A 25,811-nucleotide genomic window follows, 5' to 3' on the forward strand; every position below is an offset into this window, starting at 1 on the left:
CAGGGAAGTATATGCATCTTTATTTTATGTCCACACATCACAAAAACAAAAAACACAAGATTCCTTCTTTCTCACAGTACTTCAGATGTCTTTCTTAAAATAAAGAATGGTCTAATTATTTACAAAGTGTAAGATTATTATTCTATTAAAATAGATTAAAATAGACTTTTGAAATATTGAAATTTCAACTGTTTACTTTAACTTTTTTTTTTACGATAAAATGGAGACCACAGGAGACTACTGAAGGTAAGACAAAAACACTAGCTTCAGGGAGTTAAAGGTACATTCCACAATTTAAGTCCTGTCCAATGCCTCACTCAAAGAAGAGCTTATGGCCTGCTGTAGCCTTATGTTATTTTCCTTTTTTTTAAATGAATTTTTGTACAAATGTTTTGATACTCTTTCAATGCAATGGCCTTGATGTTAAGGCTTTGATGTCGATGTAGAGGAGGCGTCCGAGGAACCAGGGTTCGGAGGTGGTGATGGAGACAGCCGATAAGCAGTTGTCCACCGACTGTCCACCTCCTTCAGCACAGTGGCCAAATAAAACCAAGGGGTTGGCTGATGGATGGAAGGAAGTAAGTTCTGGAGAAGGGAAGAAAATAGGAATTTCAATTGAATGCACATTTCTACGTAATCTTTCTGAGAATCTGTTGTGCCTATGTGAATGCTACTTGTGTCATAGATCATGCCTGCAAATTCAGCTCGTTTTGGTCACCCAAATTGGAACAAAGCCTACACTCTCGCTCCAAGACTACAGCTTCAATGCCCACCTCTGCTCTAATGTATATTTGACCACATTTATTTAGAGAAAAGTCATAGTTTACTTAGGTCTGTCTAATGGCCCTTTTGGAGACTGTAATAGTGTTGGGATAGTGTTGAGGCGATGTGAGAGGGAGGGACAGAGATAGTATTGAGTCAATGTTAGCTTTATGACTCATCCATTCTCACCTTCATCCGTCCCAAACGGTCTGAACCATAGAAACAAAATGTACTAGAAGGGACAAAGCGCCTCAGACCATTGCAATATTAATGGCATGTCAAGGCAAATACAGTATGTCATCGTGTGTTATAAGTGAATTGCCGATAGATTGGCCACAGCTGGCCCTTATTACAGTGTGTCAGTGAGGCGACAGGACTGATGTCGGTTCTCAGACAGGGATTTCCTGCTGGGCACTGAGGTGTGTGTGTGTGTGTGTGCATGCATCAGGCAGTAATATAGACGGTCATACCTTCAATCAGGAGCTGGCTCAGAACAGCCCGGCGTCTTTTAGATTGATTTTGATGATGTCTGTGATGGTGTCGAAGGCCTGGTTCACGTCCTGTGTGTCTACAGCGCAGGTGACGTGGGTATAGATGGGTTTCTCCGCCTGCTTCAAGTTCAGAGACTCAAACTGCATCTTTACGTGGTTACTGGCGTCTTCGTATGTATTTGGCCCTATAAGGGAGAGAAGAGTTTAGAGGTTGAAAATCTGACAGAGGGGTTGCTGTTCTCTTTGTATGGGTCTGGCCCTACAGAGGGAATACGAGGGGTTTTATACTTCATTCAGATACTTTTTCTTTCAAAGTGATTTTTCTTAATCCTGTGAATTTCAGTGAAAGAATGAACTGACCGAGGATCAAGATCAAGTGTGTAACAAAATGTCTTGTTACCGAGGGGAAAGATACGCTCAGACCCCACTTGCAGAATGGAGTTTTCCTTGTTCTAATGGCAACTCTGCCTCCGAGGGCAGAAACAAATGTGATTTAGTTAAGTTTAGACAAGAAGTGAGACACTAAGTATGTAATTACACGTGGTAAAGGGATATGGGTTGGGTTAGGTTTAAGTAAGAAATATGATTGGTTCGGACTCAAGGAGAACTACAGTTGAAGTCAGAAGTTTACATACACTAAGGTTGGAGTCATTAAAACTCGTTTTTCAACCACTCCATAAATTTCTTGTTACGAAACTATAGTTTTGGCAAGTTGGTTAGGACAGCTACTTTGTGCATGACAAGTAATTTTTCCAACAATTGTTTACAGACAGATTATTTCACTTATAATTCACTGTATCACAATTCCAGTGGGTCAGAAGTTTACATACACTAAGTTGACTGTGCCTTTAAACAGCTTGGAAAATTCCAGAAAACGATGGCTTTAGAAGCTTCTGATAGGTTAATTGACCTCATTTGAGTCAATTGGATGTGTACCTGTGGATGTATTTTAAGGCCTACCTTCAAACTCAGTGCCTCTTTGCTTGACATCATGGGAAAATCAAAAGAAATCAGCAAAGACCTCAGAAAACAAATTGTAGACCTCCACAAGTCTTGTTCATCCTTGGGAGCAATTTCCAAATGCCTGAGGCTAGCGCGTTTATCTGTACGAACAATAGTATGCATGTATAAACACCATGGGATCACGCAGCCGTCATACCGCTCAGGAAGGAGATGCGTTCAGTCTCCAAGAGATGAACGTACTTTGGTACGAAAAGTGCAAATCAATCCCAGAACAACAGCAAAGGACCTTGTAAAGATGCTGGAAGAAACCGGTACAAAAGTATCTATATCCACAGTAAAACGAGTCCTATACAGACATAACCTGAAAGGCTGCTCAGCAAGGAAGAAGCCACTGCTCCAAAATCACCATTAAAAAGCCAGACTATGGTTTGCAACTACACCTGGGGACAAAGATCGTACTTTTGGGGGAAATTTCCTTTGGTCTGATGAAACGAAAATAGAACTGTTTAGCCATAATGATCATCGTTATGTTTGGAGGAAAAAGAGGGAGGCTTGCAAGCCAAAGAACACCATCCCAACCGTGAAGCATGGGGGTGGCAGCATCATGTTATGGGGGTGCTTTGCTGCAGGAGGGACTGGTGCACTTCACAAAATAGATGGCATCATGAGGGAGGAAAATTATGTGGATATATTGAAGCAACATCTCAAGACATCAGTCAGGAAGTTAAAGCTTGGTCGCAAATGGGTCTTCCAAATGGACAATGACCCCAAGCATACTTCCAAAGTTGTAAGAACAACAAAGTCAAGGTATTGGAGTGGCCATTGATGTCGTCACTATTATTATACAATGTAGGAAATATTAAAAATAAAGAAAAACCCTTGAATGAGTCGGCGTGTCCAAACTTTTGACTGGTACATTCTCACGTTCTTCTTATTTCTGTTTCTCGTGTGTTTTTGTTCTACTTGACTTTTTTTTATTAATGTTTTTTTGTACTACTGATATTGATACATTGTTGGGAAAAATCAGGCAAGAAAGGCTATTTCGCTGTTCTTGTGCATGTGACAATAACTTGAAACTAATCAGTGAGAGATTTACGATATTTTAATTCATTCGTCGCATGGTAAATAAACTCCAAACGAAAGGCCAAAAGCTCCAGGGAAAACAACGTTTTGCCATTAGGGACTCAGAGTAGGACTCACCATCGTAGTCGGGGAAGCAGACATTGAGGTGGACATGTTTGATCTTCTCTTGGAAGACGTCCTTCTTGTTGAGGAAAAGCACGTGGATGGTGTCCTCGAAGAACCTGTGGTTGCAGATACTGTTGAATAGGTGGAGAGACTCGTGCATGCGGTTCTGAAAACAGGAGAGGAGGGTATAGGAATGACGTATCATGATCATCGTCGGGCTACAAAACCGTCAACAACCTTAGCTGGCTGCAGTCACTAGCCATGTGAGGTTTGGTTGATTCATATCGGCATCTCCTGTGGTGTGGTTGATTCATATCGGCATCTCCTGTGGTGTGGTTGATTCATATCGGCATCTCCTGTGGTGTGGTTGATTCATATCGGCATCTCCTGTGGTGTGGTTGATTCATATCGGCATCTCCTGTGGTGTGGTTGATTCATATCGGCATCTCCTGTGGTGTGGTTGATTCATATCGGCATCTCCTGTGGTGTGGTTGATTCATATCGGCATCTCCTGTGGTATGGTTGAATCATCTCCTGTAGTTTCACTTTGAAGTGTGTGTGTGTGTGTGTGTGTGTGTGTGTGTGTGTGTGTGTGTGTGTGTGTGTGTGTGTGTGTGTGTGTGTGTGTGTGTGTGTGTGTGTGTGTGTGTGTGTGTGTGTGTATAATCACTCACCATTTCCTCATCCTCCAGCAGTACCAGGTCATACGCGCTGAGGGCACTACAGAACAGGACGCAATGGACACCCTGGAAACAGTGGATCCACTTCTTCCTCTCTTCTCTTCTACCGCTCATATCAAACATCCTGTCCGTCAGAGAGACACAACAACCACATCAATTAACCCAATCAATTATAAAGCCCTTGTTTATTTTTACAGGAGAGGAGCATTCAGCAACTACAGTACTTAATCATCATGAGTGTGTGAAAACATCCCAGCTCCTCCAGTGTGTACTTAGTTTGTGTATATGGTGAGAGTGTGGCACTTGCTAAGGTTGGTGGTTCAATTCTAGCAGCGATCAAATACAAAACAAATATATTTCATGCTCTATAAGTTGCTGGTGTAATAGAGGTGAATTGAAATCACACTCTCTTTGAAACATAGCGCTTACTGGCTACGTTTACACAGGCAGCACAATTCTGATCTTTTGCCGAGTTATTGGCAATGGCAAAAGAGCTTATGTGATTGGTCAAAAGACCAAATGGTGAGGGGGAAAAAAAGGTCAGAATTGGGCTGTCTGTGTAAACACAACCGTAGAGTTGTAAACCCAAATGCTGCTCTCAGATCACAAGGATTCTCTTTAATGGTTAAGACGTTCGGTTGTTGTGCAAGAGGTCTATGGTTCGATCGCACCAATTACACTACCTTACCTGAAGTTGACCTCTTTGCAGGTGTACTATACTGTACTGTGACAAGGCAGTCCGGTAGTTAGCTACTGTAGCATCACCTGAAGTTGACCTCTTTGCAGGTGTACTATACTGTACTGTGACAAGGCAGTCCGGTAGTTAGCTACTGTAGCATCACCTGAAGTTGACCTCTTTGCAGGTGTACTATACTGTACTGTGACAAGGCAGTCCGGTAGTTAGCTACTGTAGCATCACCTGAATTTGACCTCTTTGCAGGTGTACTATACTGTACTGTGACAAGGCAGTCCGGTAGTTAGCTACTGTAGCATCACCTGAATTTGACCTGCAGGTGTACTATACTCTTGACAAGGCAGTCCGGTAGTTAGCTACTGTAGCATCACCTGAAGTTGACCTCTTTGCAGGTGTACTATACTGTACTGTGACAAGGCAGTCCGGTAGTTAGCTACTGTAGCATCACCTGAAGTTGACCTCTTTGCAGGTGTACTATACTGTACTGTGACAAGGCAGTCCGGTAGTTAGCTACTGTAGCATCACCTGAATTGGATGTCTCTGCAGATGAACCTCTCCTCGTTAACCCCGCCGGTCGTGATCCTGCACCGTAGGATGTCTTGGTCATTGGGGGTCAAGTCAGCCACGGTGATGCGGTCAAGGTCACTGAGGAAGCTGTCGGCGAATGGCACAATCAATCAATCCAAGAATCAGATCACAAAGATAGGCTGTAAGTCAGAGCTGTTTGTGTTCATCAAGCGTCTCCAAGTAGAAGTGCTGATCTAGGATCAGTTTAGCCTTTTAGATCATACTGAGTAAGATGACATGGACAAGGGGGGAACCTGATCTTAGATCAGCACTCTGAAACGCTAGTGAATACGGGTCCTGAGTAATAACGGCAGACAGATTAACCCACTAGTGAGCGGAGTCGAGGAGCTGGTAGCCTTCAGCTGCTCTCTCAAAGCACTCCTGGATGCCAGGGTCCAGCCACAACTTCTTGATGCACTCAGCCATCTCAGGAGGCATGGTGCCCTCTTCAGTAGAGTTGGACAGGTTCTCCAGCTTCGTGCCCTCATCCTGGCCACATAGAAAACAACACATATGTCAGTATAGTTTAGTATAACAGGTTCATACAGTGTAATATAATATATTGTAGTATGGTATATTATAGTATAGTTCTACACACACACCCAGCCTGCAGTACCCACCTCTGCGGCTGGTGATCCGTACTTGATCCCCAGGATGCCCATGCCTCTGACGATGGACAGAGCTGACTGCAGGATGTTACCAAAGATCACCTCTCTGTACATCACCTTCTCCTCCTTATTAAAACCACCCAGGTGGAGGATTCTGTGCAGGAGAGAAGAAGAAGTGGTTGGTGTTGCTCACTTATCCAAACTGCCACCTAGTGGTATATTTGTAACACTGCGGCTCACTTTATCTCAGCTGCCCCTAGTGGTATAGATTTGACACTGCGGCTCATTTCTCTCAGCTGCCCCACATTCAGTGAGAGGCTTCAGTTTTAAATGAACTCACTTCATTTGTTTTACGATGGTGCTTTTCCCCGACTCCTCAGCACCTGAAAGAAAACAAAAAAATACAACATTTATTGACAGTTAAATGTCATCCATTTAACGCTTCGTTACATGGCTTTCATCAGTGACACAGACAGATAATGTATTAGAAGAAAAGTATGTCCTGCTTGTGGTAAAATGACAAAACAAAAGCCTTGTCATTACATATCTGTTGACCTTTATCAGTCATATAATATGTAACATAATTACAGTTCAGTAGAAGTCCCTCAGGCCAGAGAAACATATGCTACTTCCCAAACGGCATCCTATTCCCAATTACAGTCCACTACTGAAACATAACAAACACCCCTTACTAATGTGACCCAGTTAGATTATGAGGAAGAGTGACAATAGAGCAAGAGGACAGTCTGTGAGGAGATCACTGACCTCTCTGTGGCTCAATGGGACTCACTGTGGCTCAATGGGACTCACTGTGGCTCAGTGGGCCTCACTGTGGCTCAATGGGACTCACTGTGGCTCAATGGGACTCACTGTGGCTCAATGGGCTCACTGTGGCTCAGTGGGACTCACTGTGGCTCAGTGGGACTCACTGTGGCTCAATGGGCCTCACTGTGGCTCAATGGGACTCACTGTGGCTCAATGGGCCTCACTGTGGCTCAGTGGGCCTCACTGAGTCTCAGACTCTTCAGGACAAAGGACTTGAAGTCACTTAAAATCTTTATTCAAAACATGTATTTGAAAACCTTTCAAATCCAAATACTATGTCACCGACCCCAACCTGTAACCTGGACCAGTGCTGTACGGCTCAAATAGCACCCTATTCCCTATATAGTGCTGTACGGCTCAAATAGCACCCTATTCCCTATATAGTCCAGTACGGCTCAAATAGCACCCTATTCCCTATATAGTGCAGTACGGCTCAAATAGCACCCTATTCCCTATATAGTGGCATGTTCATTTACATAGATAGGAGTTCGCTATTCAACTAAAACAATCTCAGCTTAGTTTAGTAGTTAAATGGGTAATTGCAGTGAAGTTGATTAGATTATTCAACAACACAGCAGTTATAAAGACCATAGACAGACATCATCCAATAGATGCCTCTTGTGGAGAAGTGTTCTCCATTTAATCTACTCTAATTGGTTGAGCCCTGCGCCACTCATAGCCACACACTCATAGCCACAGACAGGACCAGGTTACATAATGCATGCTGTGTTTAAGACACAGGACCAGGTTACATAATGACACCCATTGGCTCAGTGCCCTTCCACATTAAGGTTGGCCGATCCTCCTCTTCACGTACCCCCTTGCTGAGTGTTATGGATGGGCTTCATGTCTCCTGTGTCTTAACACAACACGCATTATGTAACCTGGTCCTGTGTCTTAACACAACAAGCATTATGTAACCTGGTCCTGTGTCTTAACACAACACGCATTATGTAACCTGGTCCTGTGTCTTAACACTACACGCATTATGTAACCTGGTCCTGTGTCTTAACACAACACGCATTATGTAACCTGGTCCTGTGTCTTAACACAACAAGCATTATGTAACCTGGTCCTGTGTCTTAACACAACACGCATTATGTAACCTGGTCCTGTGTCTTAACACAACAAGCATTATGTAACCTGGTCCTGTGTCTTAACACAACAAGCATTATGTAACCTGGTCCTGTGTCTTAACACAACAAGCATTATGTAACCTGGTCCTGTGTCTTAACACAACAAGCATTATGTAACCTGGTCCTGTGTCTTAACACAACAAGCATTATGTAACCTGGTCCTGTGTCTTAACACAACACGCATTATGTAACCTGGTCCTGTGTCTTAACACTACACGCATTATGTAACCTGGTCCTGTGTCTTAACACAACACGCATTATGTAACCTGGTCCTGTGTCTTAACACAACAAGCATTATGTAACCTGGTCCTGTGTATTAACACAACAAGCATTATGTAACCTGGTCCTGTGTCTTAACACAACAAGCATTATGTAACCTGGTCCTGTGTCTTAACACAACAAGCATTATGTAACCTGGTCCTGTGTCTTAACACAACAAGCATTATGTAACCTGGTCCTGTGTCTTAACACAACAAGCATTATGTAACCTGGTCCTGTGTCTTAACACAACACACATTATGTAACCTGGTCCTGTGTCTTAACACTACACGCATTATGTAACCTGGTCCTGTGTCTTAACACAACACGCATTATGTAACCTGGTCCTGTGTCTTAACACTACACGCATTATGTAACCTGGTCCTGTGTCTTAACACTACACACATTATGTAACCTGGTCCTGTGTCTTAACACAACACGCATTATGTAACCTGGTCCTGTGTCTTAACACAACACGCATTATGTAACCTGGTCCTGTGTCTTAACACAACAAGCATTATGTAACCTGGTCCTGTGTCTTAACACAACACGCATTATGTAACCTGGTCCTGTGTCTTAACACAACAAGCATTATGTAACCTGGTCCTGTGTCTTAACACAACAAGCATTATGTAACCTGGTCCTGTGTCTTAACACAACACGCATTATGTAACCTGGTCCTGTGTCTTAACACAACACGCATTATGTAACCTGGTCCTGTGTCTTAACACAACACGCATTATGTAACCTGGTCCTGTGTCTTAACACTACACGCATTATGTAACCTGGTCCTGTGTCTTAACACAACAAGCATTATGTAACCTGGTCCTGTGTCTTAACACAACAAGCATTATGTAACCTGGAAACAGGTCATCTTACCACTTTGTATCAAGACAAGAGCTAAAGTAACAGAAGTCGTTCATTGAACTACGCTTGTCTGCTCCAGCCACCCGAGACCTTAAAACTTGTGTTTGCTCACCATCAAAGGGATAACACAGGATTCGAACCAGTCGGTCACACTAACACTGTCTGCTAAAGAACACAACACTATTTATACGGTACCACTGGTAGGAGTGAAAACACTGTGTCTCACACACACACACACCTTTCCAACAGGTCAAATCAGAAGTACAGCTCAGCTTTACTCAGTAGTGTGAAAAGAGTACCGGATGCTGAACAGTTTGTGGAGACCTCAGCGTTAGCTATTTGGCCTGGTTAGGCGTAGGGAAATAGATCTGTCTATTCCAGTATCTGGATATATACCTAGACCTGTTTATTGGATTTGATCATTAGCATTGACTGAGACTTTAAGTGACCACATACAGAGAGGTGAAGTGGATTACCCTTTTCACACTACTAAGCATCAACCCAACTAAATCCTGCTGAGCCCAGAACCAAATCTGAACCGACACATCATAGGTTCTGGAAGAGTGTTGTGTTGTAAATGGGACTATGTAAACAGCCAGCACAGTACAGTTTGAATTGGGTCGTCACGGTAGTGTGAAAGGGTGAATGCTGTCAGAGGAGAGAATGGGTACACATTTCTTGACTGGACCTGGAGTATGATCTAAATGTAACGGATGTGAAACGGCTAGCTTAGTTAGCGGTGCGCGCTAAATAGCGTTTCAATCGGTTACGTCACTTGCTCTGAGACCTTGAAGTAGTAGTTCCCCTTGCTCTGCAAGGGCCGCGGCTTTTGTGGAGCGATGGGTAACGATGCTTCGTGGGTGACTGTTGTTGATGTGTGCAGAAGGTCCCTGGTTCGCGCCCGGGTATGGGCGAGGGGACGGACGTAAAGTCATACTGTTACATAAACTCGTCAGTGTAATCGGCTTGGCACCTCATCGGCAGGGTTCCATAATTCACTTGGACCTTTTAGTAGTGATTATTTAAACACCTCACTGTGTCCTGCCTTTCTACTGGACTGGACTCACTGGGAGGGAGCAATGAACCTCAGGGAGCGATGGAGCTCGGGGACCGATGGAACTCGGGGACTGATGGAGCGATGGAACTCGGGGAGCGATGGAACTCGGGGAGGGATGGAGCGATGGAACTCGGGGAGCGATGGAGCGATGGAACTCGGGGAGCGATGGAACTCGGGGAGCGATGGAGCGATGGAACTCGGGGGGCGATGGAACTCGGGGAGCGATGGAGCGATGGAACTTGGGGAGCGATGGAGCGATGGAACTCGGGGAGCGATGGAGCTCGGGGAGCGATGGAGCGATGGAACTCGGGGAGCGATGGAACTCGGGGAGCGATGGAACTCGGGGAGCGATGGAACTCGGGGAGCGATGGAACTCGGGGAGCGATGGAACTCGGGGAGCGATGGAACTCGGGGAGCGATGGAGCGATGGAACTCGGGGAGCGATGGAACTCGGGGAGCGATGGAACTCGGGGAGCGATGGAGCTCGGGGAGCGATGGAGCTCGGGGAGCGATGGAGCTCGGGGAGCGATGGAGCTCTGGGTGCGATGGAACTCGGGGAGCGATGGGGAACTCTGGGTGCGATGGAACTCGGGGAGCGATGGGGAGCGATGGAGCGATGGAACTCGGGGAGCGATGGAACTCGGGGAGCGATGGAGCGATGGAACTCGGGGAGCGATGGAACTCGGGAGCGATGGAACTCGGGAGCGATGGAGCGATGGAACTCTTGGAGCGATGGAACTCGGGAGCGATGGGGAGCGATGGAGCGATGGAACTCGGGAGCGATGGAACTCGGGAGCGATGGAACTCGGGAGCGATGGAACTCGGGAGCGATGGAACTCGGGAGCGATGGAACTCGGGAGCGATGGAACTCGGGAGCAATGGAACTCGGGGAGCAATGGAGCGATGGAACTCGGGGAGCAATGGAGCGATGGAACCCGGGGAGCAATGGAGCGATGGAACTCGCGGAGCAATGGAGCGATGGAGCTCGGGGAGCGATGGTGCTCGGGGAGCGATGGAACTCTGGGAGCGATGGAACTCTGGGAGCGATGGAACTCTGGGAGCGATGGAACTCTGGGAGCGATGGAAGTCTGGGAGCGATGGAACTCTGGGAGCGATGGAACTCTGGGAGCGATGGAACTCGGGGAGCAATGGAACTCGGGGAGCAATGGAGCGATGGAACTCGGGGAGCAATGGAGCGATGGAACTCGGGGAGCAATGGAGCGATGGAACTCGGGGAGCAATGGAGCGATGGAACTCGGGGAGCAATGGAGCGATGGAACTCGGGGAGCAATGGAGCGATGGAACTCGGGGAGCAATGGAGCGATGGAGCTCGGGGAGCGATGGTGCTCGGGGAGCGATGGAGCTCGGGGAGCGATGGAACTCTGGGAGCGATGGAACTCTGGGAGCGATGGAACTCTGGGAGCGATGGAGCGCAGGGAGCGATGGAGCCCGGGGAGCGATGGAACTCGGGGAGCAATGGAACTCGGGGAGCAATGGAGCGATGGAACTCGGGGAGCAATGGAGCGATGGAACTCGGGGAGCAATGGTGCTCGGGGAGCGATGGTGCTCGGGGAGCGATGGAACTCGGGGAGCAATGGAACTCGGGGAGCAATGGAACTCGGGGAGCAATGGAACTCGGGGAGCAATGGAACTCGGGGAGCAATGGAACTCGGGGAGCAATGGAGCGATGGAACTCGGGGAGCAATGGAGCGATGGAACTCGGGGAGCAATGGAGCGATGGAACTCGGGGAGCAATGGAGCGATGGAACTCGGGGAGCAATGGAGCGATGGAACTCGGGGAGCAATGGAGCGATGGAGCTCGGGGAGCGATGGTGCTCGGGGAGCGATGGAGCTCGGGAGCGATGGAACTCTGGGAGCGATGGAACTCTGGGAGCGATGGAACTCTGGGAGCGATGGAGCGCAGGGAGCGATGGAGCCCGGGAGCGATGGAACTCGGGAGCGATGGAACTCGGGAGCAATGGAGCGATGGAACTCGGGGAGCAATGGAGCGATGGAACTCGGGGAGCAATGGAGCGATGGAGCTCGGGGAGCGATGGTGCTCGGGGAGCGATGGAACTCTGGGAGCGATGGAACTCTGGGAGCGATGGAACTCTGGGAGCGATGGAACTCTGGGAGCGATGGAACTCTGGGAGCGATGGAACTCGGGGAGCAATGGAACTCGGGGAGCAATGGAGCGATGGAACTCGGGGAGCAATGGAGCGATGGAACTCGGGGAGCAATGGAGCGATGGAACTCGGGGAGCAATGGAGCGATGGAACTCGGGGAGCAATGGAGCGATGGAGCTCGGGGAGCGATGGTGCTCGGGGAGCGATGGAGCTCGGGGAGCGATGGAACTCTGGGAGCGATGGAACTCTGGGAGCGATGGAACTCTGGGAGCGATGGAACTCTGGGAGCGATGGAGCGCAGGGAGCGATGGAGCGCAGGGAGCGATGGAGCCCGGGGAGCGATGGAACTCGGGGAGCAATGGAGCGATGGAACTCGGGGAGCAATGGAGCGATGGAACTCGGGGAGCAATGGTGCTCGGGGAGCGATGGTGCTCGGGGAGCGATGGAACTCGGGGAGCAATGGAACTCGGGGAGCAATGGAACTCGGGGAGCAATGGAACTCGGGGAGCAATGGAACTCGGGGAGCAATGGAACTCGGGGAGCAATGGAGCGATGGAACTCGGGGAGCAATGGAGCGATGGAACTCGGGAGCAATGGAGCGATGGAACTCGGGAGCAATGGAGCGATGGAACTCGGGAGCAATGGAGCGATGGAACAGCAATGGAGCGATGGTGCTCGGGAGCGATGGTGCTCGGGAGCGATGGAACTCTGGGAGCGATGGAACTCTGGGAGCGATGGAACTCTGGGAGCGATGGAACTCTGGGAGCGATGGAACTCTGGGAGCGATGGAACTCTGGGAGCGATGGAGCCCGGGGAGCGATGGAACTCGGGGAGCAATGGAACTCGGGAGCAATGGAGCGATGGAACTCGGGAGCGATGGTGCTCGGGGAGCAATGGAACTCGGGGAGCAATGGAGCGATGGAACTCGGGAGCAATGGAGCGATGGAACTCGGGAGCAATGGTGCTCGGGAGCGATGGTGCTCGGGAGCGATGGAACTCGGGAGCAATGGAACTCGGGGAGCAATGGAGCGATGGAACTCGGGGAGCAATGGAGCGATGGAGCTCGGGAGCGATGGTGCTCGGGGAGCGATGGAACTCGGGAGCGATGGAACTCGGGAGCGATGGAACTTGGACCCCGGGAGTGATGGAACTCGGGAGCGATGGAGCGCAGGGAGCGATGGAGCCCGGGAGCGATGGAAATCGGGGAGCGATGGAACTCGGGGAGCAATGGAACTCGGGGAGCGATGGAGCGATGGAACTCGGGGAGCGATGGAACTCGGGGAGCGATGGAACTCTGGGAGCGATGGAGCGATGGAACTCTGGGAGCGATGGAGCGATGGAACCGGGAGCGATGGAACTCGGGGAGCGATGGAGCGATGGAACTCGGGAGCGATGGAGCGATGGAACTCGGGGGAGCGATGGAACTCGGGAGCGATGGAGCGATGGAACTCGGGAGCGATGGAGCGATGGAACCCGGGAGCGATGGAGCGATGGAACTCGGGAGCGATGGAACTCGGGAGCGATGGAGCGATGGAACTCGGGAGCGATGGAACTCGGGAGCGATGGAACTCGGGAGCGATGGAACTCGGGAGCGATGGAACTCGGGAGCGATGGAGCGATGGAGCGATGGAACTTGGGGAGCGATGGAGCGATGGAACTCGGGAGCGATGGACCTCGGGAGCGATGGAACTCGGGAGCGATGGAACTCGGGGAGCGATGGAACTCGGGAGCGATGGAACTCGGGAGCGATGGAACTCGGGAGCGATGGAGCTCGGGAGCGATGGAGCTCGGGAGCGATGGAGCTCGGGAGCGATGGAGCTCTGGGTGCGATGGAACTCTGGGTGCGATGGAACTCGGGGAGCGGGAACTCTGGGTGCGATGGAACTCGGGAGCGATGGGGAGCGATGGAATTCGGGAGCGATGGAACTCTGGGAGCGATGGGGAGCTATGGAACTCGGGAGCGATGGATCTCGGGAGCGATGGAGCTCGGGAGCGATGGAACTCGGGAGCGATGGGGTGCGATGGAACTCGGGAGCGATGGGGAGCGATGGAGCTCGGGAGCGATGGAGCTCGGGAGCGATGGAGCTCGGGAGCGATGGAGCTCGGGAGCGATGGAACTCGGGAGCGATGGAACTCGGGAGTGATGGGGAGCGATGGAACTCGGGAGCGATGGAACTCGGGAGCGATGGAACTCGGGAGCGATGGAACTCTGGGTGCGATGGAACTCGGGAGCGATGGAACTCGGGAGCGATGGAGCCCGGGAGCGATGGAGCTCGGGGAGCGATGGAGCTCGGGAGCGATGGAACTCGGGGTGCGATGGAACTCGGGAGCGATGGAACTCTGGGTGCGATGGAACTCTGGGAGCGATGGAACTCTGGGTGCGATGGAACTCGGGAGCGATGGAACTCGGGAGCGATGGAACTCGGGAGCGATGGAACTCGGGAGCGATGGAACTCGGGGAGCGATGGAACTCGGGAGCGATGGAACTCGGGAGCAATGGAGCGATGGAACTCGGGAGCAATGGAGCGATGGAACTCGGGAGCAATGGAGCGATGGAACTCGGGAGCAATGGAGCGATGGAGCTCGGGAGCGATGGAGCCCGGGAGCGATGGAACTCGGGAGCGATGGAACTCGGGAGCGATGGAACTCGGGAGCGATGGAACTCGGGAGCGATGGAACTCTGGGAGCGATGGAGCGATGGAACTCTGGGAGCGATGGAGCGATGGAACTCGGGAGCGATGGAACTCGGGAGCGATGGAGCGATGGAACTCGGGAGCGATGGAGCGATGGAACTCGGGAGCGATGGAACTCGGGAGCGATGGAGCGATGGAACTCGGGAGCGATGGAGCGATGGAACCCGGGAGCGATGGAGCGATGGAACTCGGGAGCGATGGAACTCGGGGAGCGATGGAGCGATGGAACTCGGGAGCGATGGAACTCGGGAGCGATGGAACTCGGGAGCGATGGAACTCGGGAGCGATGGAGCGATGGAGCGATGGAACTTGGGAGCGATGGAGCGATGGAACTCGGGAGCGATGGACCTCGGGAGCGATGGAACCCGGGAGCGATGGAACTCGGGAGCGATGGAACTCGGGGAGCGATGGAACTCGGGAGCGATGGAACTCGGGAGCGATGGAGCTCGGGAGCGATGGAGCTCGGGAGCGATGGAGCTCGGGAGCGATGGAGCTCTGGGTGCGATGGAACTCTGGGTGCGATGGAACTCGGGAGCGATGGAACTCTGGGTGCGATGGAACTCGGGAGCGATGGGGAGCGATGGAACTCGGGAGCGATGGAACTCTGGGAGCGATGGGGAGCTATGGAACTCGGGAGCGATGGATCTCGGGAGCGATGGAGCTCGGGAGCGATGGAACTCGGGAGCGATGGGGTGCGATGGAACTCGGGAGCGATGGGGAGCGATGGAGCTCGGGAGCGATGGAGCTCGGGAGCGATGGAGCTCGGGAGCGATGGAGCTCGGGGAGCGATGGAACTCGGGGAGCGATGGAACTCGGGGAGTGATGGGGAGCGATGGAACTCGGGAGCGATGGAACTCGGGAGCGATGGAACTCGGGAGCGATGGAACTCTGGGTGCGATGGAACTCGGGAGCGATGGAACTCGGGAGCGATGGAGCCCGGGAGCGATGGAGCTCGGGAGCGATGGAGCTCGGGAGCGATGGAACTCGGGGTGCGATGGAACTCGGGGAGCGATGGAACTCTGGGTGCGATGGAACTCTGGGAGCGATGGAACTCTGGGTGCGATGGAACTCGGGAGCGATGGAACTCGGGAGCGATGGAACTCGGGAGCGATGGAACTCGGGAGCGATGGAACTCGGGAGCGATGGAACTCGGGGAGCAATGGAGCGATGGAACTCGGGAGCAATGGAGCGATGGAACTCGGGAGCAATGGAGCGATGGAACTCGGGGAGCAATGGAGCGATGGAGCTCGGGAGCGATGGAGCCCGGGAGCGATGGAACTCGGGGAGCGATGGAACTCGGGGAGCGATGGAACTCGGGGAGCGATGGAACTCGGGGAGCGATGGAGCGATGGAACTCGGGGAGCGATGGAACTCGGGGAGCGATGGAACTCGGGGAGCGATGGAACTCTGGGAGCGATGGAACTCGGGGAGCGATGGAACACGGGGAGCGATGGAGCGATGGAACTCTGGGAGCGATGGAGCGATGGAACTCGGGGAGCGATGGAGCGATGGAACTCGGGAGCGATGGAACTCGGGAGCGATGGAGCGATGGAACTCGGGAGTGATGGAACTCGGGAGCAATGGAGCGATGGAACTCGGGAGCAATGGAGCGATGGAACTCGGGAGCGATGGAACTCGGGGAGCGATGGAGCGATGGAACTCGGGAGCGATGGAGCGATGGAACTCGGGAGCGATGGAACTCGGGAGCGATGGAGCGATGGAACTCGGGGAGTGATGGAACTCGGGGAGCAATGGAGCGATGGAACTCGGGAGCAATGGAGCGATGGAACTCGGGAGCGATGGAACTCGGGAGCGATGGAGCGATGGAACCCGGGGAGCGATAGAACGATGGAACTCTGGGAGCGATGGAACTCTGGGAGCGATGGAACTCTGGGAGCGATGGAACTCGGGAGCTATGGAACTCGGGAGCTATGGAACTCGGGAGCGATGGAACTCGGGGAGCGATGGAACGATGGAACTCGGGAGCGATGGAGCGATGGAACTCGGGAAGCGATGGAACTCGGGAGAGCCCGGGAGCGATGGAGCCCGGGACGTGGAGCCCGGGAGCGAGCCCGGGAGCGTGGAGCCCGGGAGCGATGGAGCCCGGGGAGCGATGGAGCCCGGGAGCGGGAGCCCGGCGAGCGATGGAACTCGGGAGCGATGGAACTCGGGAGCAATGGAGCGATGGAGTGATGGAACTCGGGGAGCGATGGAGCGATGGAACTTGGGGAGCGATGGAACTCGGGAGCGATGGAACTCGGGAGCGATGGAGCGATGGAACTCGGGAGCGATGGAACGATGGAACTCGGGAGCGATGGAGCGATGGAACTCGGGAGCGATGGAACGATGGAACTCGGGAACGATGGAACTCGGGAGCGATGGAACTCGGGAGCGATGGAACTCGGGAGCGATGGAACTCGGGAGCGATGGAACTCGGGAGCGATGGAGCTGGAACTCGGGAGCGATGGAGCGATGGAACTTGGGGAGCGATGGAACTCGGGAGCGATGGAACTCGGGAGCGATGGAGCGATGGAACTCGGGAGCGATGGAACGATGGAACTCGGGAGCGATGGAGCGATGGAACTCGGGAGCGATGGAACGATGGAACTCGGGAGCGATGGAACTCGGGAGCGATGGAACTCGGGGAGCGATGGAACTCGGGAGCGATGGAACTCGGGAGCGATGGAACTCGGGAGCGATGGAACTCGGGAACTCGGGGAGCGATGGAACTCGGGAGCGATGGAACTCGGGGAGCGATGGAACTCTGGGAGCGATGGAAAACCGGGAGCGATAGAACGATGGAACTCGGGGAGCGATGGAACTCTGGGTGCGATGGAACTCGGGGTGCGATGGAACTCGGGTGCGATGGAACTCGGGAGCGATGGAGCGATGGAACTCGGGAGCGATGGAACTCGGGGAGCGATGGAACTCGGGAGCGATGGAGCGCAGGGTGCGATGGAACTCGGGAGCGATGGAACTCGGGAGCGATGGAACTCTGGGAGCGATGGAAAACCGGGAGCGATAGAACGATGGAACTCTGGGAGCGATGGAACTCTGGGAGCGATGGAACTCTGGGAGCGATGGAACTCTGGGAGCGATGGAACTCTGGGAGCGATGGAACTCTGGGAGCGATGGAACTCTGGGAGCGATGGAACTCTGGGAGCGATGGAACTCTGGGAGCGATGGAACTCTGGGAGCGATGGAACTCTGGGAGCGATGGAACTCTGGGAGCGATGGAACTCGGGGAGCGATGGAACTCGGGGAGCGATGGAGCCCGGGGAGCGATGGAGCCCGGGGAGCGATGGAGCTCGGAGAGCGATGGAACTCGGGGAGCGATGGAACTCGGGGAGCGATGGAACTCGGGGAGCAATGGAGCGATGGAGTGATGGAACTCTGGGAGCGATGGAGTGATGGAACTCTGGGAGCGATGGAGCGATGGAACTTGGGGAGCGATGGAACTTGGGGAGCGATGGAACTCGGGGAGCGATGGAGCGATGGAACTCGGGGAGCGATGGAACTCGGGGAGCGATGGAACTCTGGGAGCGATGGAGCGATGGAACTCGGGAACGATGGAACTCGGGAGCGATGGAACTCGGGAGCGATGGAACTCGGGAGCGATGGAACTCGGGAGCGATGGAACTCGGGGGAGCGATGGAACTCGGGAGCGATGGAACTCGGGAGCAATGGAGCGATGGAACTCGGGGAGCAATGGAGCGATGGAACTCGGGAGCAATGGAGCGATGGAACTCGGGAGCAATGGAGCGATGGAGCTCGGGAGCGATGGAGCCCGGGGAGCGATGGAACTCGGGGAGCGATGGAACTCGGGGAGCGATGGAACTCGGGGAGCGATGGAACTCGGGGAGCGATGGAACTCTGGGAGCGATGGAGCGATGGAACTCTGGGAGCGATGGAGCGATGGAACTCGGGGAGCGATGGAACTCGGGGAGCGATGGAGCGATGGAACTCGGGGAGCGATGGAGCGATGGAACTCGGGGAGCGATGGAACTCGGGGAGCGATGGAGCGATGGAACTCGGGGAGCGATGGAGCGATGGAACCCGGGGAGCGATGGAGCGATGGAACTCGGGGAGCGATGGAACTCGGGGAGCGATGGAGCGATGGAACTCGGGGAGCGATGGAACTCGGGGAGCGATGGAACTCGGGGAGCGATGGAACTCGGGGAGCGATGGAGCGATGGAGCGATGGAACTTGGGGAGCGATGGAGCGATGGAACTCGGGGAGCGATGGACCTCGGGGAGCGATGGAACTCGGGGAGCGATGGAACTCGGGGAGCGATGGAACTCGGGGAGCGATGGAACTCGGGGAGCGATGGAACTCGGGGAGCGATGGAGCTCGGGGAGCGATGGAGCTCGGGGAGCGATGGAGCTCGGGGAGCGATGGAGCTCTGGGTGCGATGGAACTCTGGGTGCGATGGAACTCGGGGCGATGGAACTCTGGGTGCGATGGAACTCGGGAGCCATGGGGAGCGTGGAACTCGGGGAGCGATGGAACTCTGGGAGCGATGGGGAGCTATGGAACTCGGGGAGCGATGGATCTCGGGAGGTTGGAGCTCGGGGAGCGATGGAACTCGGGGAGCGATGGGGTGCGATGGAACTAGCGATGGGGAGCGATGGAGCTCGGGAGCGATGGAGCTCGGGAGCGATGGAGCTCGGGAGCATGGAGCTCGGGAGCGATGGAACTCGGGAGCGATGGAACTCGGGAGTGATGGGGAGCGATGGAACTCGGGAGCGATGGAACTCGGGAGCGATGGAACTTTGGGAGCGATGGAACTCTGGGTGCGATGGAACTCGGGAGCGATGGAACTCGGGAGCGATGGAGCCCGGGAGCGATGGAGCTCGGGAGCAGGTTAGCTCGGGGAGCGATGGAACTCGGGGTGCGATGGAACTCGGGAGCGATGGAACTCTGGGTGCGATGGAACTCTGGGAGCGATGGAACTCTGGGTGCGATGGAACTCGGGAGCGATGGAACTCGGGAGCGATGGAACTCGGGGAGCGATGGAACTCGGGAGCGATGGAACTCGGGAGCGATGGAACTCGGGAGCAATGGAGCGATGGAACTCGGGAGCAATGGAGCGATGGAACTTTGGAGCATGGAACTCGGGGAGCAATGGAGCGATGGAGCTCGGGAGCGATGGAGCCCGGGAGCGATGGAACTCGGGAGCGATGGAACTCGGGAGCGATGGAACTCGGGAGCGATGGAACTCGGGGAGCGATGGAACTCGGGAGCGATGGAGCGATGGAACTCGGGAGCGATGGAACTCGGGGAGCGATGGAACTCGGGAGCGATGGAACTCTGGGAGCGATGGAACTCGGGGAGCGTGGAACACGGGAGCGATGGAGCGATGGAACTCTGGGAGCGATGGAGCGATGGAACTCGGGAGCGATGGAGCGATGGAACTCGGGAGCGATGGAACTCGGGAGCGATGGAGCGATGGAACCGGGAGTGATGGAACTCGGGGAGCAATGGAGCGATGGAACTCGGGAGCAATGGAGCGATGGAACTCGGGAGCGATGGAACTCGGGGAGCGATGGAGCGATGGAACTCGGGAGCGATGGAGCGATGGAACTCGGGAGCGATGGAACTCGGGAGCGATGGAGCGATGGATAACTCGGGGAGTGATGGAACTTGGAGCGATGGAACTCGGGAGCAATGGAGCGATGGAACTCGGGAGCGATGGAACTCGGGAGCGATGGAGCGATGGAACCCGGGAGCGATAGAACGATGGAACTCTGGGATGGAACTCTGGGAGCGATGGAACTCTGGGAGCGATGGAACTCGGGGAGCTATGGAACTCGGGGAGCTATGGAACTCGGGGAGCGATGGAACTCGGGGAGCGATGGAGCGATGGAACTCGGGGAGCGATGGAGCGATGGAACTCGGGAAGCGATGGAACTCGGGGAGCGATGGAGCCCGGGGAGCGATGGAGCCCGGGGAGCGATGGAGCCCGGGGAGCGATGGAGCCCGGGGAGCGATGGAGCCCGGGGAGCGATGGAGCCCGGGGAGCGATGGAGCCCGGCGAGCGATGGAACTCGGGGAGCGATGGAACTCGGGGAGCAATGGAGCGATGGAGTTGGAACTCGGGAGCGATGGAGCGATGGAACTTGGGGAGCGATGGAACTCGGGAGCGTGGAACTAGCGATGGAGCGATGGAACTCGGGGAGCGATGGAACGATGGAACTCGGGAGCGATGGAGCGTGGAACTAGGGAACGATGGAACTCGGGGAACGATGGAACTCGGGGAGCGATGGAACTCGGGAGCGATGGAACTCGGGAGCGATGGAACTCGGGAGCGATGGAACTCGGGAGCGATGGAGCGATGGAACTCGGGGAGCGATGGAGCGATGGAACTTGGGAGCGATGGAACTCGGGAGCGATGGAACTAGCGATGGAGCGATGGAACTAGAGCGATGGATGGAACTCGGGGAGCGATGGAGCGATGGAACTCATGGAACGATGGAACTTGGAACTCGGGGAGCGATGGAACTCGATGGAATGGAACTCGGGGAGCATGGAACTCGGGAGCGATGGAACTCGGGGAACTCGGGAGCGATGGAACTCGGGAGCTCGGGAGCGATGGAACTCTGGGAGCGATGTCCGGGGGAGCGATAGAAGGATGGAACTAGCGATGGAACTCTGGGTGCGATGGAACTTGATGGAACTGTAGCAGGTTAACTTTAATGTAGCGCAGGTTAGGATAACTCGGGAGCGATGGAACTCGGGAGCGATGGAACTCTGGGAGCGATGGAAAACCGGGGAGCGATAGAACGATGGAACTCTGGGAGCGATGGAACTCTGGGAGCGATGGAACTCTGGGAGCAGGTCTGGGATGGAACTCTGGGATGGAACTCTGGGAGCGATGGAACTCTGGGAGGTTGGAACTCTGGGATAATTCATGGAACTCTGGGAGGATGGAACTCTGGGAGCGATGGAACTCTGGGAATCTGGGAGCAGGGAACTTGGAACTAATGTGGAGCCCGGGGAGCGATGGAGCCCGGGAGCGATGGAGCTCGGAGAGCGAAACTCGGGATGTGGAACTCGGGAGCGATGGAACTCGGGAGCAATGGAGCGATGGAGTGATGGAACTCTGGGAGCGATGGAGTGATGGAACTCTGGGAGCGATGGAACGATGGAACTTGGGGAGCGATGGAACTTGGGGAGCGATGGAACTCGGGGAGCGATGGAGCGTGGAACTCGGGAGCGATGGAACTCGGGAGCATGGAACTCTGGGAGCGATGGAGCAACTCGCGATGGAACTCGGGAGCGAGGAGCGATGGAACTCGGGAGCGATGGAACTCGGGAGCGATGGAACTCGGGACGATGGAACTTGGAACTCGGGGAGCGATGGAACTCGGGAGCGATGGAACTCGGGAGCGATGGAACTCTGGGAGCGATGGAAAACCGGGGAGCGATAGAACGATGGAACTCGGGGATCGATGGAACTCTGGGTGCGATGGAACTCGGGGAGCTATGGAACTCGGGGAGCGATGGAACTCGGGGAGCGATGGAACTCGGGGAGCGATGGAACTCGGGAGCGATGGAACTCGGGGAGCGATGGAACTCGGGGAGCGATGGAGCGCAGGGTGCGATGGAACTCAATGTACCTCATGGTCTGAATCTGTACTTTAACAAACCACAAAATTCTCTTCCTTCTTTTCTAGGTTCAGTTACATATAGCTGAAACATTCTGAGAGAAATAATATTATGCCTTGATCTTTGTGTGTTGGTTCTTAACTGTCAATGTTCAGACAACGTGCATATTCAATTCACAGATAGAATCAGTACTCGGGGCCTGTTTCAATCAGATCAGTTTCTGCCGACATCCGCATAGCGGTTGTTTTGATGGTGTTGGAGGTGGAACTGAGCTGTCAATTCCACATGCAGCTCCGTTGTGGTAATATTGAGGATTTGTTTACATAGCAATTAATGTGGCATGTTAGGATACTTAATGTAGCAGGTTAGGATAGTTAATGTAGCAGGTTAGGATAATTAATGTGGCAGGTTAGGATAATTAATGTGGCAGGTTAGGATAATTCATGTAGCAGGTTAGGATAATTCATGTAGCAGGTTAGGATAATTCATGTAGCAGGTTAGGATAATTAATTAGGATAATTCATGTGGCAGGTTAGGATAACTAATGCAGCAGGTTAGGTGAATTAATGCAGCAAATTAGGAGAATGAGGTAAAGGTTAGGAAAAGGATTAGGGTTAGGCTCAGCTACAACGCTAGTTGTCAACAACTGTTGTCTCCGGCACGACCATTAAGTCGCAATAATAGAAATTCCATGCAGACTTGTTTACAAGTCATCTACTCTTTAGATTCATTATTTAGGCTGATAGAAGTCCTCATTATTTAGGCTGATAGAAGTCCTCATTATTTAGCCTGATAGAAGTCCTCATTATTTAGCCTGATAGAAGTCCTCATAGAAGTCCTCATTATTTAGCCTGATAGAAGTCCTCATTATTTAGTTGAATGATTTTCAATTTGAGTGTCCTTATTTCTATATAGCGTACACTTTCTCGTCCTGAACTTCTAATGCGAGTGGGAGCGAGTGATCAATCAGATCAAGCATTAAGCGATAGCCGACAACCGAAATAGCTGATGTTCTGGCAGTGTCAAAGTTGGAACTGCGTTGGAGCTGCTCACTGATTTGACAACTCCGACGCAGTTCCACCTCTAACACCGTCAGAACGTCAGCTATGCGGGTGTGGGCTATCGTCGGTTGGCGCTTTATCTGATCGAATCTAGGCCTTATTGTCTGTGTTTGATTAAAATGGGACCAGAGAAAGAGTATGATATCATTTGATGGAATATATTCAACACCAGAAAGATTCAATGTGAAAATTACAGATGTTATCTCAATTTCATTTGAAATATTTTTTGTCCTATCTTGAGGTCAGGTTTTCAGAGGAACCAATCATGTCGTATTAAATGATGCCCCCCATTCCGATGTGGTCCCTCCTTGCTTCTGGATGGCATTTTAATACAAACCTCAACCAGTGGTGTAAAGTACTTAAGTAAAAGTACTTTAAATTACTATTTATTAAGTAAAAATACTTTAAAGTACTACATAAGTTGTTTTTTGGTTATCTGTACTTTACACTACTATTTATATTTCTGAAAACTTTTACTTCACTACATTCCTAAAGAATATAATGTACTTTTTACTCTATACATTTTCCCTGACACACAAAAGTACTCATTACATGTTTAATGATTAGCAGGACAGGAAAATGGTCCAATTTACACACTTACCCCTACTGCCTCTGATCTGGTGGACTCACTAAACAGAGAACATCCCTGGTCACCCCTACTGCCTCTGATCTGGTGGACTCACTAAACAGAGAACATCCCTGGTCATATCTACTGCCTCTGATCTGGAGGACTCACTAAACAGAGAACATCCCTGGTCACCCCTACTGCCTCTGATCTGGTGGACTCACTAAACAGAGAACATCCCTGTCATCCCTACTGCCTCTGATCTGGTGGACTCACTAAACAGAGAACATCCCTGTCATCCCTACTGCCTCTGATCTGGTGGACTCACTAAACAGAGAACATCCCTGTCATCCCTACTGCCTCTGATCTGGTGGACTCACTAAACACAACATGCATCCTTTGCGAATTATGTGTTAGTGTTAGAATGTGCCCCCTAGCTAAAACCAAATTATTTTAGACTTTTATTCAAGTAGTATTTTACTGGGAGACTTTCACTTTTACTTTAGTCATTTTCTGTTAAGGTATCTTTACTTTTAATTAAGTATGATAATTGGGTACTTTTTCCACCATTGACCTCAACCAAATCTCTGAAATCCCATCATATGTCACAACAAATATCCTGTTTATGATTATAATAATTAATTTAGCTGAAATATTGCCTTTCAGTTCCTTTATGAAGAGGAAACCAAAACTCATGGGGGATTCCAACGTTTCAGCCATTCGGCCAAAACGACCTTACGAGTTCCAGACAGGGCTACCTCATCACAAGAGCATATTTCCTGAAGCATCTCCGATACATTCACACCAATGGCTTGATTCACTTACCCAGCATCAGCACTTTAACTGCCTTGGACTCAGCCAGCTCCTTCTTCAGCTCCTTGGCGTCTATCCCCTCCTCTCCCTCCATCTCCAGATCCTCAGGCTCGTCCATCGACATCTTGGTGGTTCGTTGTCCTGGGTGCCTCGCTACACAGAAACAGGTTTGTAGTCACTAAACGTGCTACAACAAAACAAGAAAATCTCCTACGGGACGATTGATTGACAGGTCGTTGAGGTGATTGAAGAACCGTTAGATTATCAATAGATGTCCAGATAGAAAGACAATGAGTTGTTAGGTAGTAGGTAGACTACTGTTCAAGAGATACTAAGTCAAAGTGTCGCTCCTCTGCAGCTTCAGAGGCTAAATATCTCTGTGGTTTAAATCGCATGTCTTACAACATGGAAACACCAGAAGCCAAATCCTATTAACACAGCTAATTAGGAGTGAAAAGACCAACGCAGGCCCAGTTTGTTTTCACTAGGGTCGGTTGGGGATTTGGGATGGAGAGATGCTCTGACTGTTGATACATTGGAGCCAGGAAAGTAGTTGTTTACGTTTTCTGTAACTTGGACACCAGAGAATGGCTCTTCAGGACTTATGTTTAAGATTCATTAAAGGTGGACTTGTGCCTCCATTTGAGGACTTTAAAATGCATTATATATAGCCATTGAATCTTGAAGAGTATAACTTAATGCCTCATGAGCTTGTTGTTTAACTCCATTGATTGTTATCAATGTAATTGTAAACAAATACAGTAGCTTCAAAACATGGCTCATCTCCTGGATGGTCAGTCCCATGCATCCATAATGTGTCCATGATTTTAAGAGTGGTTACAAATCTC

The 25,811-nt window shown here is 52.1% G+C and overlaps 1 protein-coding gene across 1 annotated transcript; it reads right to left on the reverse strand.

Annotated features, from left to right (window-relative positions):
- On the reverse strand, positions 1-25,338 carry LOC124023444 (guanine nucleotide-binding protein G(t) subunit alpha-2-like). The gene is made up of 9 exons (XM_046337922.1): positions 24,976-25,338; positions 6,294-6,336; positions 5,966-6,107; positions 5,674-5,834; positions 5,304-5,432; positions 4,079-4,208; positions 3,417-3,570; positions 1,233-1,438; positions 1-585 (listed from the first exon to the last, which is right to left on the reverse strand). Exons 1-8 carry the CDS (start codon positions 25,085-25,087, stop codon positions 1,251-1,253), a joined length of 1,059 nt encoding a protein of 352 aa, XP_046193878.1. The 5' UTR covers positions 25,088-25,338; the 3' UTR covers positions 1-585; positions 1,233-1,250.
- Between the last annotated feature and the right edge of the window lie 473 nt (positions 25,339-25,811).

Source organism: Oncorhynchus gorbuscha, linkage group LG03 (genome assembly GCF_021184085.1).
Source record: "Oncorhynchus gorbuscha isolate QuinsamMale2020 ecotype Even-year linkage group LG03, OgorEven_v1.0, whole genome shotgun sequence".
Classification (NCBI taxonomy): domain Eukaryota; kingdom Metazoa; phylum Chordata; class Actinopteri; order Salmoniformes; family Salmonidae; genus Oncorhynchus; species Oncorhynchus gorbuscha.